The 14,401-nt window shown below is 41.7% G+C and overlaps 2 protein-coding genes across 2 annotated transcripts; one reads left to right on the plus strand and one right to left on the minus strand.

The window, feature by feature from the left end:
• The first annotated feature begins 1,340 nt into the window (after nucleotides 1-1,340).
• n6amt1 (N-6 adenine-specific DNA methyltransferase 1) lies at nucleotides 1,341-3,680 on the plus strand. Its single transcript, XM_049570384.1, has 6 exons — nucleotides 1,341-1,651; nucleotides 2,299-2,385; nucleotides 2,501-2,591; nucleotides 2,674-2,757; nucleotides 2,835-2,976; nucleotides 3,049-3,680. Exons 1-6 carry the CDS (start codon nucleotides 1,515-1,517, stop codon nucleotides 3,153-3,155), a joined length of 648 nt encoding a protein of 215 aa, XP_049426341.1. The 5' UTR covers nucleotides 1,341-1,514; the 3' UTR covers nucleotides 3,156-3,680.
• A 2,177-nt stretch (nucleotides 3,681-5,857) lies between these two features.
• On the minus strand, nucleotides 5,858-8,794 carry LOC125885017 (THAP domain-containing protein 2-like). The gene is made up of 7 exons (XM_049570379.1): nucleotides 8,646-8,794; nucleotides 7,964-8,156; nucleotides 7,539-7,646; nucleotides 7,210-7,439; nucleotides 6,926-7,011; nucleotides 6,633-6,769; nucleotides 5,858-6,357 (listed from the first exon to the last, which is right to left on the minus strand). The coding sequence occupies exons 1-6, from the start codon at nucleotides 8,723-8,725 to the stop codon at nucleotides 6,753-6,755; spliced, it is 714 nt and encodes a 237-aa protein (XP_049426336.1). The 5' UTR covers nucleotides 8,726-8,794; the 3' UTR covers nucleotides 5,858-6,357; nucleotides 6,633-6,752.
• Between the last annotated feature and the right edge of the window lie 5,607 nt (nucleotides 8,795-14,401).

The following is a 14,401-nucleotide window of genomic DNA, read 5'->3' on the forward strand; positions in this document are numbered from 1 at the left end:
CTCCTGCATGGACTGCCATCGAATTTAATACTGGTATTCATGTCCCCCTCAGGACAAGTCAAAACTGAAAACATCCTCTTAATGATGATGTTGATAGATCAGTTAAGTTTAATCCCATATCTTAAAAGCCAAGAGCTAGCCCTCTGAACTGCGGCCTTCAATTAATTCCTCCTACAAGGACACCTTAACGACTGACTTTTGAGAATCTCTGTCCAAAAGAGGGACTTAAAAATCTTCAAGGAGGAGAACCCATGTGTCTCCAGATCGTTAGCTCAGAGGGATAGACGACTGGTTTAACAGTTGGAGGCTCTGGGTTCAATTCTCAGTGGATAACTTTAGACTGTTTTGAAAGCTGGTGTCTTGAGGCTCAGTAGATTTTAAGGCCAGTGTCTAAAGCAGAGAGTGAGAGGCTCTTTGAAATACATGAACTATATGCATGAAAAACTCAGGCTGATAGACGACTGCTTGAAGAGTCTGAGATTGAGGGTTCAATCCTTATCCAGGGGGCAGGTGAATTTAACCATTTAAACCAGTTTGGGTTTTTCCTGGTGTTGCTGGAACCACGAGCAGAGCAGCAGACACCTGATTAAGTAAGCCTCAAAACACCCTGTTTTTAAGGGCACAGTAAAGTCTTACGGGTGCCATGGCTAAGTTAGGCAATAGTGTGCAGTATTTGGGGTCTATCGCCTAGTCAAGAGACCATGCTCTTAATTTTTGTATTTTGTTTTGTTTCCCACTTCCTGGTCTTTATCTCCATCTCTTCAGTTTGCTTCTCCAGGTGCCAGGGGTTGCTGAGTTTAGGGCAGTGCAGAGTGGCCCTGTTGGAGGTCAAGGAGAGTGGTAGGTTTGTTTATTATAAGAGCACAGTTTTAATGATTATGTTTCCCTGTTGGTTTGTCGGGGTTCTTGTTACTAGAGGGATGGTGGGTAACAGCCCCTGTGTTAGGTTTTCCTGCTTATCCACATTCTGCCATTCACCTACTTTAAAAACTACAACTCCCAGGATGTGGAGCTTCTACCACCTAGGTAGTGCAAGATGGGTTACTTTTACCTGCCTAAAAATGGCATAGGATAATATGCCAAGGGAAATATGTGTGAGGTACCCATGTTTTCACACACATGGACGTTATATCTTTAGCTATCACGTGACTGGTGTGCAGAGGCATATACTGCAATTGATTTTTTTTTTTTATTAATTTCTTTCCGACCAACCATTGTTCAGATCAGACTTTATGGTCCTATACACTCCGAAACAGTAGGCGGCGGTATGCACCTGAAGAAGTTGACCGGAATGAACGGGTTAATGCACGTCATCGTGACGCCGAGTGTACACAAGGAAGTAGGTCGTGAGTGTAACATGTCGCTAACACATTCAAGCAGCCACATAGCTTTAACTTTCAGCTTATATGAAGAACATTAGCGACACTTTGAGTTTCTCTGACTGAAGCGTTAGACAACAACACTGTGTAAAAAACAATACTTACTAAAGGAGCACGTGCAGGCGGGTTGTGAACATGTCTACAGGTTATCCCACACCTGTTTTCTCTCATGCTGGACGAGGAGACTTCAGAGACGTTTACGAGCCGGCGGAGGACTCTTTTCTCCTGATAGACGCCCTGGAGAAAGACGCAGACAGGCTGCAGCTGATGAGGTTAGACACAGCTCACTCACCTGGTGCTCCTGAACGCATCACATACAATCACAACCCCCCCCCCCAAAATTTAGACGCTGTGTAAAATGGAAATGATTTGCAAATATCTTGCCTCTGTACTATATTTAACTGAATGTTGTTTATACAGGGTTGTATTTTCAGTATTCAAAGTTTAAATGATAAATCCATTTAATAGTGGTATGTTAAGATCCTTTTTGTTTAACCAGAAACAGCCCTGAAATTGCGCCAAACCCACCAGACTCCGTTTAAATAAACAGTAATTTTATTATGGTAAAACAGACTTCATTCAAAGTCAATAGAAAACAAATAAAACTCACAAAAGCCATCATGGTTGATATGTTCACTGTTCCATCAATCACCAACTCTGGTTTGGTTGAAATTGATCCTTAAATCGTTCAGTTAGATGTGAAAATATGCTGCCTCCATACATGCTAAAATTACTGTTAATGTAAATGGAGTCTGGTGGGTTTGCCAGCTGCTTTTAGTGGATGTAAACTGATGGTTACATCGCAGCCCTCTCCTTCAATACCAGTCCAATGTTAGGCTTTGAAAAAAATGCAACACATTATTTTCTTTAGTTTAGCTTACTGTGACTTTGAATGCTTAACTTTCTCTGCTTGTTCTAGCCCGTGTGTGTGTTTGGAGGTGGGCAGTGGCTCAGGAGTGGTGTCAGCTTTTCTGGCATCAGTGGTTGGACCTTCAGCTCTGTATCTGTGAGTTAAATAAATATTTTTCCTCCATATCTAGCCAATAAAAATGGGCTTACTTGTTGCAAATGCTGTGAGAAAATATATAAAATATAATCTTGAATATATGTTTGTGTTTCAGCTGCACTGATGTGAATCCTGCAGCAGCACAGTGCACAGCGAAGACAGCTTCCTGTAACAATGTTTCACTGCAGCCCATCATCACATCCCTGGTGAGACTTGTGAATTCACATTTTAGGTATTTACATGCTTTTAATGTAAGGGTTAGATTCCTAAACGCTGCTTTCCTTTTAGGTGGAGAGTCTTCTGCCTCGCTTAAGTGGGAAAGTGGATGTTCTTCTCTTCAACCCTCCCTATGTGGTCACACCTTCAGAAGAGGTGGTTCAGCTCTGTACTGCAGCTATTCTTCACCTCACAGATGAGGAGCATTTGATCAATGTGCGCTTTTCTTCTAGGTTGGCAGCACAGGTATAGAGGCCGCCTGGGCCGGCGGGAAGCGAGGACGAGAGGTGACCGACAGGTTGCTGCCTGTGGTGGCGCAGTTACTGTCTAGTAAAGGGTTATTCTATCTCATTACCATCGCTGAGAACGATCCAGGTGAGTTTACCTATGTCTCTTAAAATATTTTCAGTGCAGGAAACAGTCTTGTCATTTTCCTTTAATCAACAGAGGAGATCATCTGTTTACTGGGCAAATGTGGCTTGAGGGGAGAGTCATGCTTGTCGACAAGAGCTGTAAATGAGAGGCTGTCCGTCCTGCGCTTCCAAAGGACGTGACAAACATGGACCGCTCCTGACAGGATTACAGGACCTTTGAACTGACTGGGAAACAGGACAGTATTTCCTACAAGAAAGAAAACTGCAAGAGATTCATCAGAGAGTTGGTGTGAAGAACATTTTCTGATTGAAGTGATGCACCAAAAAAACACAGCTTGAGTAACAAACTTGAAGGTTGTCTATGTGACAGAATGATAACAAAAGTTTGGGATGTTTGAACAGTAAAAAGTTAATATTTTGACCTAAGTTGATGCCTTGTTAGTGTCATTTTTGTGTTAATAAGACCAGTTTTCAGTTTCAGTTTTCAGTCGTATTCAGTTCCTTTAATGGCTGGCAGTAATGTAAAGTTGGATGTAGTGATGGCCAAATGAAGCCTCATGAAGCATTTTCTTTATTTTCTGAGCCCACTAGATGGCGCTTTTTGTTCATCAAAAGGTTGAAAGCACATTGAATTGCCATTCTTCGAGCCTCTCTCTTTAAGCCATGAGTGCCATCTAGTGGGCTCAGAAAATAAAGAAAATGCTTCATGAGGCTTCATTTGGCCATCACTAGTATTCTCTAATTCTGTGAATTGGACTTCCACATGATGTGTCCGTCCTCTCCGAGCAATTGTGTGACTTTTGTCTGCAAGCTATTTTGACATGGCTTTCTGTGCTGAAGGCTGTTTTTTTTTTTTTTTTTTTTTTACCTTTCCATAACTGCTGATCCAATATGAATCAGGATTCACGATTTCTCACCTGAAATATTTTCAGTAACATATTTTAGCGAACTGATTAGCTGTAAAATGAGAAAGTTTGTGACCCGGCCGCCATGATGAAAACAGTCAAGCCAAAACCGAGCACTGTCCGCCGGCAGAAGCAAACACTCATTGAACACTAAAATATGTTGCTGACAGTGTGGAGGAGTGAGCTACATGTCATTAAAGACATCAGGTTTGGTTTTTTTACATTTTTAAAGACATACCATACTGTGACTTTTTCAATACTGTACTTACACATTTTATGAGGGCTTTTTTTGGACATACAATACTCAGGTCAACAGTCCAGACTGGGGTTTTAATCCTGGTCACGGTAAATAACACAACCAATGCTGCTAGCCTACCTCAGACCTCAGGAATACGCTACCGCAAGGGGGAGCCAGGACGATAGGCTAAAGTGGGGATGTCGTCGTCATCATCATCTACATACACAGTGGCTGATAGATAAATAAAATATTGGTGTTCCTACTGAGCCTGGGCCATTCAGAGGAGGAGGTTGCAAGATAGCTAGGTCCAGAGAATATGTAGGTAGGGTAGGGTAGCTTAAAAGGTAAAGTCAAAATTGTAAAGAATATAACAAATCTAAATTATAATAGGTAAATACATATAAATAAAAAAAATGTAACAAAAAAAGTTGTTTGGTATAGCTCAATCAGAAAAATGAAAAAAAAAAAAGCAGGATACTAAAGTAACTAAAGAAAATAATGTTTCATTTTTTTAAAAGCAGGCGACACGGTGGTGTGGTGGTTAGCACTGTCGCCTCACAGCAAGAGGGTTCCTGGTTCATTCCCAGGAGGGAGCCCTTCTGTGCGGAGTCTGCATGTTCTCCCCGTGTCAGCGTGGGTTTTCTCCAGGTACTCCGGCTTCCTCCCACAGTCCAAAGACATGCAGGTTAATTGGCTCAATTGACTGACTCAAAATTGTCCATAGGTGTGAATGGTTGTCTGTCTCCATGTGTTAGTCTGGCGACCTGTCCAGAGTGTACCCTGCCTCTCGCCCCATGTCAGCTGGGATAGGCTCCAGCCTTCCTGCGACCTTAAAGAGGATAAGCGGTTACGAAAATGGATGGATGGCTGTTTTAAAAGCAGAACATTGGACAGGTATTGAGTGAGAGGGCTGCAGCCAACAGTGGCGAAACACGTTGCAACGTAATCGTGTACATCATCAGTTTACATCCACTAAGTGTTTGCTTTTGCCACAGACAGGCTCAATATTATTGCAAGTGTCTGACATCATGGAAAGGATCCCTTCTTCTTCTTCTTGACTTCCAGCAGACTAGGCACGGTTTTAGTGAATTGCTGCCTCTCTGGTTTCTATTTGCCATTGCATCTTCAGGCACTTTAACTTATATTTTGCAATACAGGTTGGAAAGGATCCCTACAGATAGACCTTTTTGTTTAACTAGAAACAGCCCTGATAAAACAACAAACCCACCAGATTCCATTTACATTAACAGTAATTTGGCATGTACAGAGGCAGCATATTTTTAAATCTAACTTAATAAAATTAAGGGTTTATTATAAACATGTTGAAACCCTGGTTGACTGGTTGTGCAATACAGTGTGTAGGTTTTCCCATATACTTTTATTATATTGTGAAATACATAGTTCTAGAGGCTATGTTTATTATTGTAAGTGGATTTAATTCATTCATTAATAAACAAGCCTACCCCTCAAAGATAACCTGGCTTCTGCAGAAAGTTGCCATTATGCTAACAATGTCATATTGTACACTAAATTTCGTATTTTTATTTTCATTCATCTGTTTTTATGCATCCACATTGCACACATAACCTACCTCTCATATTAAAATAACTGGATTCAAATCTTCTATATTTGGCTGGTATAGAATAGGCAAAGGGGAGGTTCCCCTTCAAATTAAACTTCCTTCATGTGTAATGGTACAACTGAGAGATCCAGAAAGGCAGCACAGAGACTGGGAAATCTTTAGCCTTCAGCAGTGTATTTATTTACAAAAGGGGAGGGACTGTGTGAGAGAGCGTGGTGCATCGAGGCCAGGATATGGGATGTGTATCTATCTATCTGTCTATCTATGTGTGAGGTGCTATGCAATGGAGACTGTGTGGCAAGTAAATGGAGTATGGGCAGCGGGTGTTGGAAGTATGTGCGTGCAGAGAGTCAATGATCCCGGACGGGTCCAGGGATGGGAAGCTCGGAGAGGAATCCGGGGAGAAGCGCAAAGGCCTATGGTCCATGGGCAGGGCTCGAGAGGAAGTCCAGGTCCAGGGCCAGGGAGCACGGGAGGACTCGTGGAGGTCTGGTGCTCGCGAGAGATCACGGGGCGCACACACAGACAACCAGACTCACATTGTGCGATACTCTATAGAAGTGTGAAGAAACTAGGTATACCTAGCAGCATGGAGTTTCATCTGCACTTCACTGAGCAACTGTGCACAGCTGAACTCAACTCCAACATAAAGTTCACCTGCAGAGAGAGAGAGAGAGAGAGAGAGAGAGAGAAAGGTGGTCGTGATTATAGAAAGGATTGTGAGAAAAACTTTTGGATGTGAATGGGAGTGTACTGCAGACAGGGTGCCACGGAGCGACCTTGGACTGGGAGTGGAAGACTGGGTAGCAGACATTGCAGGAGTGGCTGTTTGTGCTGAGGGCTGTACGTATGTGTGAGTAAGAGAGTGAGAATAGGTGTGAGTGAGTGTGAGAGAGAGGTAAATGTTGTAAGCCTGTGTGTGTGTGTTATACCCGTATGTTGAGACTGGAGAAGTGAGGGTTGCATCGTGGTAGTGCAGCGTGAGGCTGGTATTGTAGCCAGCCTGTTTTGCAGTTGCACCTCCACAACCAGTTGCCTCCGAGGACTGTGGATCACGTAGGGCTGTTGTCTGAAGGAGGAGAGTTTGATCAACAACAACAACAACACGATACTATTCAATACGACATGAACACAGTGATGCTGAGACTGCCACATGAGGAGTGATAAGACAGTGGTGTGAGTGTGTTGCAGAGTGAGCCCAGGGGGAGGAGGAGTCTGGTCCTACCCCGTGCCAGAGATGTCCATGTGAACCTGCAGAACCAGGTCGGTGGTGCACACGTCGTCCTCGCCGCAGTCTTTGAAGAAGGGGATCTGGAGGAGCAAGGTCAGGGAGAAGTAACATCAGAATGTCAGCATGTGACTTGCGGACTGAAAGACAGACAGGCAGACCGAAAAGACAGAAGGATAGACTGAATAACAGAGACAGAGTGAGGTGGACAGAGAGTCAGATATGAGACAGGGGTGAGGAGGGTGAGACGGGGGGACAGAGACAGAGGTGTGTCCACTCACAGATCTCTTGACGGTGGTTGGCCAGCCCTCGTCCAGCACGAGGCCACGCTCTGTGTCGTTGATTGATGACTTTTCTCTCTTAACTCATCTACCAGGGACGCTGCAATTCTTTTATTTCTTCTCTCATGATCCTTGGCATTTCTCAGCTGCCTCTGCAGCTCGTAAGCTCTTCTTTGGGCCTCAGTTAATTTATCTTTAACGTGGTCAGGGTCAACGGCATAAGGATGATCCTATGAAATATAACACTTGTCGGAAAAGCACTATTCAATACATCTCCAAGTATGCTGGAAAAGTCCCATGGATTAAAAAAAATGCTTTATTTCACTTACTAAGTTTGCTGGAATTGGCGGTTCTGGAACATCAGACACAGGTACAGGATCATAACTTGTTTCACAGGCCTGTAGTGATGTCCTGGTTGACGTAGCTTTATTGGGCACCTTTACATGAAGCAAAGGACATTTAACACCAGTGTTTAATATCAATATCCCAATATCCTGGGTGGCAGGATATCTTAGTATTAAGGATGCCATCTTGGGAATTCCCCGTTCAATTCCCACCGCTAGCATACATACACTGACAGTCAAAGTGTCATGACCATGATACTGAACCCCAGTTGCTCCCTGGGCGCCTTAATGGCAACCGAACTTTATCATTAAACACAAGCGAATTTCCCAGAAACTGGAATTTATTAATTTAATTTATTTTATTTGAGAGACTTATCTGTTGCATCTCATTGCTTGAAAAAGACACTTACTCTATTCAGCTGATTTGGAAAAGCAAACACTGAAGGGACCACACCTTCCTTCAAACGGACAGTTTGTCCAGTTCTGTCAAAATCTTGTGGAAGGAAATGACAACTACACACAACTGTTATGTCACTGGGCGTGAACTCACGCCTTCGGAGAGCTTTGGCCCACGTTCTTCTTACTCCCGGTTCCTTTGGGAACCTTTGACACAAAAACAATGCCATTTCAAAGTTAGGTTAACGAGCATGTAACATAACATGAAGTTAGCTAGATGTAATATATGGCTTGATATCCCAGGAATGGACACTCAGCAAGTAACGTTAGCCTAGCTAACATTCAACAAGTTTGAGAAGTTTGCTGAGCGCACTGTCTCTAGTCAGAGCTGACTAAAGACAGAAACGTTATCTAGCACTAGCTAGCTTGGCTAACAGTAGCCGAGTTCATCACAGCAGACTGCTCTGACAAGGAATACAATAACGTTAGCTGGCAAAAAGACATAAATAGCCAACACGCATAACCTACAGAGGTAGTAACGTTACTGATTCACTCTCCGCCCAAAACCAGAGCAGGAAAGATCGGGTAGCTGGCTTTAGCCTAGCCATCACGGCTGTGATGTCTGAAGTGATCATCACGCTTTCATTAGCTAACTCAGTGAACTGTAACTTAAAACACGATGAAATTGACACTTACTTGTGGAAAGTTATTCCACGGCCTCTATTTTCGACCGTTCGTCGATTGCTGCAGCCAAATGCTGCACAAGCTTGTGGCATTGTTAACTACGGTCAAGCAAGCCTTCAATTCTGATATTATTATTTTTCTTCTTCTTCTTCTTCTTCTTCTTCTTCGTATGATTAATGTTGGTTGGCAAGCAACTTATTGGTGCATTCCGCCACCTTCTGGACAGGAGTGTGGATCTGCATCACATAAGTAAACCCCTTGTTATGCTAGATTTTCCTGCTTAATCCTGTTTTATCCAAAAACCTAAAAATGGCTCTGTACCCTACATCCCCAGAATTTATTTGATATTTAATGTAATTCTATTTCTTTCTAGTGCCCTAATGAGTACTTGTCTTTCTTGATGGTATTTTGGACACTAACATTACATGTCTACGTAAGCGTATTGCATTCACTTGACAAATAAAAAAAAAATCTGTTTTATTAAGTAATTTTTTCTGTTTTTTTTTTTTCAGAGTAAATTTTTATTTTTCTGTTTTTAGGGGTAATTTTTTTTCTGTTTTTTGTGGGGGGTTTTTTGTTTTTCGGGGTAATTTTTTTCTGTTTTTCTGAGTATTTTAGTAAAGAGAGCAATAGAACAACAGACGCTTTCATTCCTTTCTTGAGAGCTTGATATAATGGAAGCAAACATGACCCGCTTGTTTAGTTTAATCCAGTTTTACTTTGTTTTGGGTTTGAGACACTAGGACACTAGATACTCTTGTCTTTAAGTCATATAGATGGTGTTATCATTAGTTTGTCGACTTCACGCAGGCATCGGCCACTTGCAGGTGCCAGGTGGGAGCTTCTTGCGAGATTTTGAAGTATCTTGTTTCCTCGTTCAGGAAAATTCAGAAAAATTACCACGATAAACAGAAAAAAATACCACAAAAAAAAACAGAAAAAAATACCCCGAAAAACAGAAAATATTACTCAGAAAAACAGAAAAAAATACACCAAAAAATAGAAAAATAAATAAATTACTCATGAAAAACAGGGCTTTTTTTATTTGTCAAGTGAATGCAGTACGCTTCCGTAATGTTCCACTGTTTCTTGTGAGTTGGAATGATTACACTTTCCTGTAGCATGTTTGTTGACTATTTTCAATGTACCATTTAGGCCAGAATGATTTAATAATTTATTTTTATGTATTTATCCACAACATTTATGTCTATCCTCCCCTTTCCTTTATTCAATAGATTACAATCAACTCTTGTGTCCTCTATAGTCCATGGTGTTGTGACAGAGTGGCGCAGTGGGACTCAGCACCTTATCAGCTATGCCAATATCTGCAACCTTTGCCTGTATAACCCAGCTGAAACTCCTGATTTTTTTTTTTCCAGTTCTTGACAGGGTTCTAGCAGCTGTTGATTTGGATGACTTCCATCATGTCCCCTCAAATTAGCCAATTCGGAAATGCATTCTTCTTATTATTATTATTGGCGAATTAACCAAACTGGAAGAATCTCGTTTAATCTGGACAGACAGTCTCAAAACTTATAAGAGGGGCCTCCGCAATGCCAGAGCAAACTATTACTCAGCATTAACAGAAGAAAACAAGAACAACCCCAGGTTTCTTTTCAGCACTGTAGCCAGGCTGACTGAAAGTCAAAGCTCTATTGAGCCTTGTATTCCCTTAGCCCTTAGCAGTAATGATTTTATGAGCTTTTTTAATGACAAAATTCTAACTATTAGAGGCAAAATTCATGACCTCCTGCCCTCAGATAGTACCTATCTAACCTCAAACACAGCTGTAAAACCTAATATATATTTAGATTGCTTCTCCCCGATTTCTCTTCAAGAATTGACCGCATTGATTTCTTCATCTAAATCATCATCGTGTCTCTTAGACCCCATCCCAACTAGGCTACTTAAGGAGGTCTTTCCTTTAGTTAACACTCATATTAGATATGATCAATATATTCTTATTAACAGGCTATGTACCACAGTCTTTTAAGGTAGCTGTAATTAAACCTCTACTAAAAAAGCCCACCCTGGATCCAGAGGTGTTAGCCAACTATAGACCAATATCTAATCTTCCCTTTATGTCAAAGATCCTTGAGAAAGTAGTCGCAGACCAGCTGTGTGATTTTCTCCATGATAATAATTTATTTGAGGAATTTCAGTCAGGATTTAGAGTGCATCATAGCACTTAGACAGCACTAGTTAAAATTACAAATGACCTTCTGATTGCTTCAGACAAAGGACTTGTCTCTGTACTTGTTTTATTAGATCTTAGTGCGGCGTTTGACACAATTGACCATCAAATTCTACTGCAGAGACTGGATCACTTAATTGGCCTAAAAGGTTCTGCACTGAGCTGGTTTAAATCTTATTTATCTGATCGTTTTCAGTTTGTTCACGTTCATAATGAATCGTCCTTACGTACCAAAGTTTGTTTTGGAGGTCCGCAAGGTTCTGTGCTCGGACCAATCCTATTTACTCTATATATGCTTCCTTTAGGTAACATCATTAGAAATCACTCTATAAATTTCCATTGTTATGCAGATGATACTCAGTTGTATTTATCGATGAAGCCAGAAGAAAGTAATCAATTAACTAAACTCCATAACTGCCTTAAAGACATAAAAACCTGGATGAGCACCAATTTCCTGATGTTAAATTCAGACAAAACTGAAGTTATTGTTCTTGGCCCCAAACAACTCAGAGACTCTTTATCTGATGACATAGTTTCTCTAGATGGCATTGCTCTGGCCTCTAGCACTACCGTAAGAAACCTCGGAGTGATATTTGATCAAGATTTGTCTTTTAATTCTCATTTAAAACAAACCTCACAGACTGCATTTTTTCATCTGCATCCACATCCACATTTAAGACTAGACTGAAGACTTTCCTCTTTGATAAAGCTTATAGTTAGGGCTGGCTCAGGCTTGCCCTGTACCAGCCCCTAGTTAGGCTGACTTAGGCCTAGTCTGCCGGAGGACCCCTCTATAATACACCGGGCACCTTCTCTCCTTCTCTCTCTCTCTCTCTCGTATTCTATTACTGCATCTTGCTAACTTGGCCATTCTGGATGTCACTAACTCGGCTTCTTCTCCGGAGCCTTTGTGCTCCACTGTCTCTCAGATTAACTCATATCGCAGCGGTGCCTGGACAGCGTGACGTGTGTGGTTGTGCTGCTGCTGTGGTCCTGCCAGATGCCTCCTGCTGCTGCTGCCATCATTAGTCATTAGTCATACTTCTACTGTTATTATACACATATGACTATTGTCACACATGTATACTGCCAGATATTAATACATACTCTCAACATATTGTACCACAGTAGCCAGAACTATAATTATAATATTATTACTTTCAATAATGTTGTTGTAAGCTACTGTCATTACCTGCATCTCTCTCTCTCTCTCTTTCTGTCTCATTGTGTCATACAGATTACTGTTAATTTATCATGTTGATCTGTTCTGTACGACATCTATTGCACGTCTGTCCATCCTGGAAGAGGGATCCTTCCTCAGTTGCTCTTCTTGAGGTTTCTACCGTTTTTTTTTCCCTGTTAAAGGGTTTTTTATGGGGAGTTTTTCCTTATCCGCTGCGAGGGTCATAAGGACAGAGGGATGTTGTATGCTGTAAAGCCCTGTGAGGCAAATTGTGATTTGTGATATTGGGCTTTATAAATAAAATTGATTGATTGATATTATTATTGCTTTCTGGCAGGCTAGATGCCTTTCGGCACATCGCTGCCTCCCATAGGTCAGATCCGCACACTGATTAATTCAAGGCCCATTTTAAAAGTGTATGAGTCCTGTTGCCAGATAACAGAGTCCACAACTGCTTTCACAGTCCTTGACTCGTTCTTTGACGGGTTCAGCAAGCTCCGTAGTGAAATATCCTCCTCATCTGGGGAAGACTGTAGCGAACAGCTTCTCTCTCTCTCTCTTCCTGGAAGCATCCACACTCCATCAGAACATGCTTAACAGTTTGTTGTTTTTGGCAGTTGTTACATAGTCCATCTTCATGCTTTCCAATCTTTGCCAGCTCCCATGCAAGTCCACAATGTCCCAGTCTCAGTCTAATCATTAAAACAGTATTTCTTCTCTCTCTCTCTCTCTCTCTACGTAACACTTCAGCTTTTCAACCGTTTTTAATAGAAAAATAATGCTGCCCTTTCGTCTCCTTCTCCCACTCTCAGCCACATCTCTGTTATCTTTCTCTTAATTATTGATCGACACTCAGCATTTCCAATGGCTACTCTGACATCTACTTCTCTTTTTAAAGACATTTTAGCTAACCTGTCAGTGAGCCCGTTCCCTTCTACCACCACATGAGCTGGCACCCAGAGAAACTCCACTGTACTTCCTGCCTGTTCAGTTCAGTTGTCAACAGTTCAACTGCAAGGTCTGGTCAGGCTCCTAGACTGCCTTCTTTGAGGCTGACAGAACAGATGCAGAATCTGAACAGATAACTGTGTGGCTCGGTCTCAAATCTTCAATCCACTGCAGTGCAAATACAATAGCTATTAAATCTGTGGTAAAAACTGAAACCCCCTCAGACAGTCGCTTGTATTTTACATACTCCAGGTCAGCGATACAAGAGGCAAATCCTGACTTCCAAGGTAGAGGGTCTTGGGCCCCGTCTGTGTAAATCTGAATGTACTGTTTTCAGTTACTCTCTAGTAGTGATGGCCAAATGATGCCTCTTGAAGCATTTTCTTTATTTTCTGAGCTCACTAGATGGCGCTTTTTGTTCATAAAAAGGTTGAAAGCACACTGAATTGCCATTCTTTGAGCCTCTCTCTTTAAGCCATGAGTGCCATCTAGTGGGCTCAGAAATGCTTCATGAGGCTTCATTTGGCCATCACTACTCTCTAGTCTCCTCCTAACAAGGTCAGCAGCAAAGTCATCACACGCTTTAATGGCTTCTAAAATGCTTAGATCTACTTCTGGCATGGGTAGGACCTATGATGGTAGGTCGGACCTTACCCAGCGATCTAGTTTGCTTGATTTTTGGCCATAGTTGTTCTCTTGCCTGCTGATCCTCCTTGGTGAAATCCTGCAAAAAAGCGAAGCTCTTGTTCCCTGTACATGGGAGAGTCTTTGGTTGCTTTCCATACCGCATCCCGGTGGTGTCTTCTCAAAAACTGCATGATGATCTGGCGGCTCCGTCCTCCTTCTCTCCTTCTTCTCACAAGACTTGAACCCTTAGCCTTTGGTCTCATAACATGTCTCCTTCCACACTGAGCTATCTGATCGGAGGTGCAGCCATTGCTTTTTTGGAGAAGTTCTGCCTTCTTCACTTTGTTGTAATTGTGGGTATACATTAAGTGCACATCTTGTAAGATAGACACCTGTATGTGATACAAACATCTTGAAATGTATAAATAAGTACAAGAATAAAGGTACAAATAAACAAATGATCTGCACCTCCAATGTGTCTCAACCATGACTGTCACATAGTATGTCAAAAAATGTCATAGGATAATTTTACACAGCATCCAAGCTTTTTTGAAATTTGTGTTGCAGCTTCAGTCATTGAAGCTTCAATGATCATTCAGTTTAATAGTGGTATGTTAGGATCCTTTTTGTTTAACCAGGAGCAGCCCTGAAATCACTATCACCAAACTCCATTTAAATAAACAGTAATTTTATTATTGTAAAACACACTTAATTCAAAGTCGACAGGGACAAAATAAAATTCACAAAATGCCTTAATTCATCTTTCCGCTGTTCCAACAATCACCTACACTGGTTTGGTTAAAATGAACTCTTCAT

This window comes from Epinephelus fuscoguttatus, linkage group LG24, assembly GCF_011397635.1.
Source record: "Epinephelus fuscoguttatus linkage group LG24, E.fuscoguttatus.final_Chr_v1".
Taxonomy (NCBI): Eukaryota; Metazoa; Chordata; class Actinopteri; order Perciformes; family Serranidae; genus Epinephelus; species Epinephelus fuscoguttatus.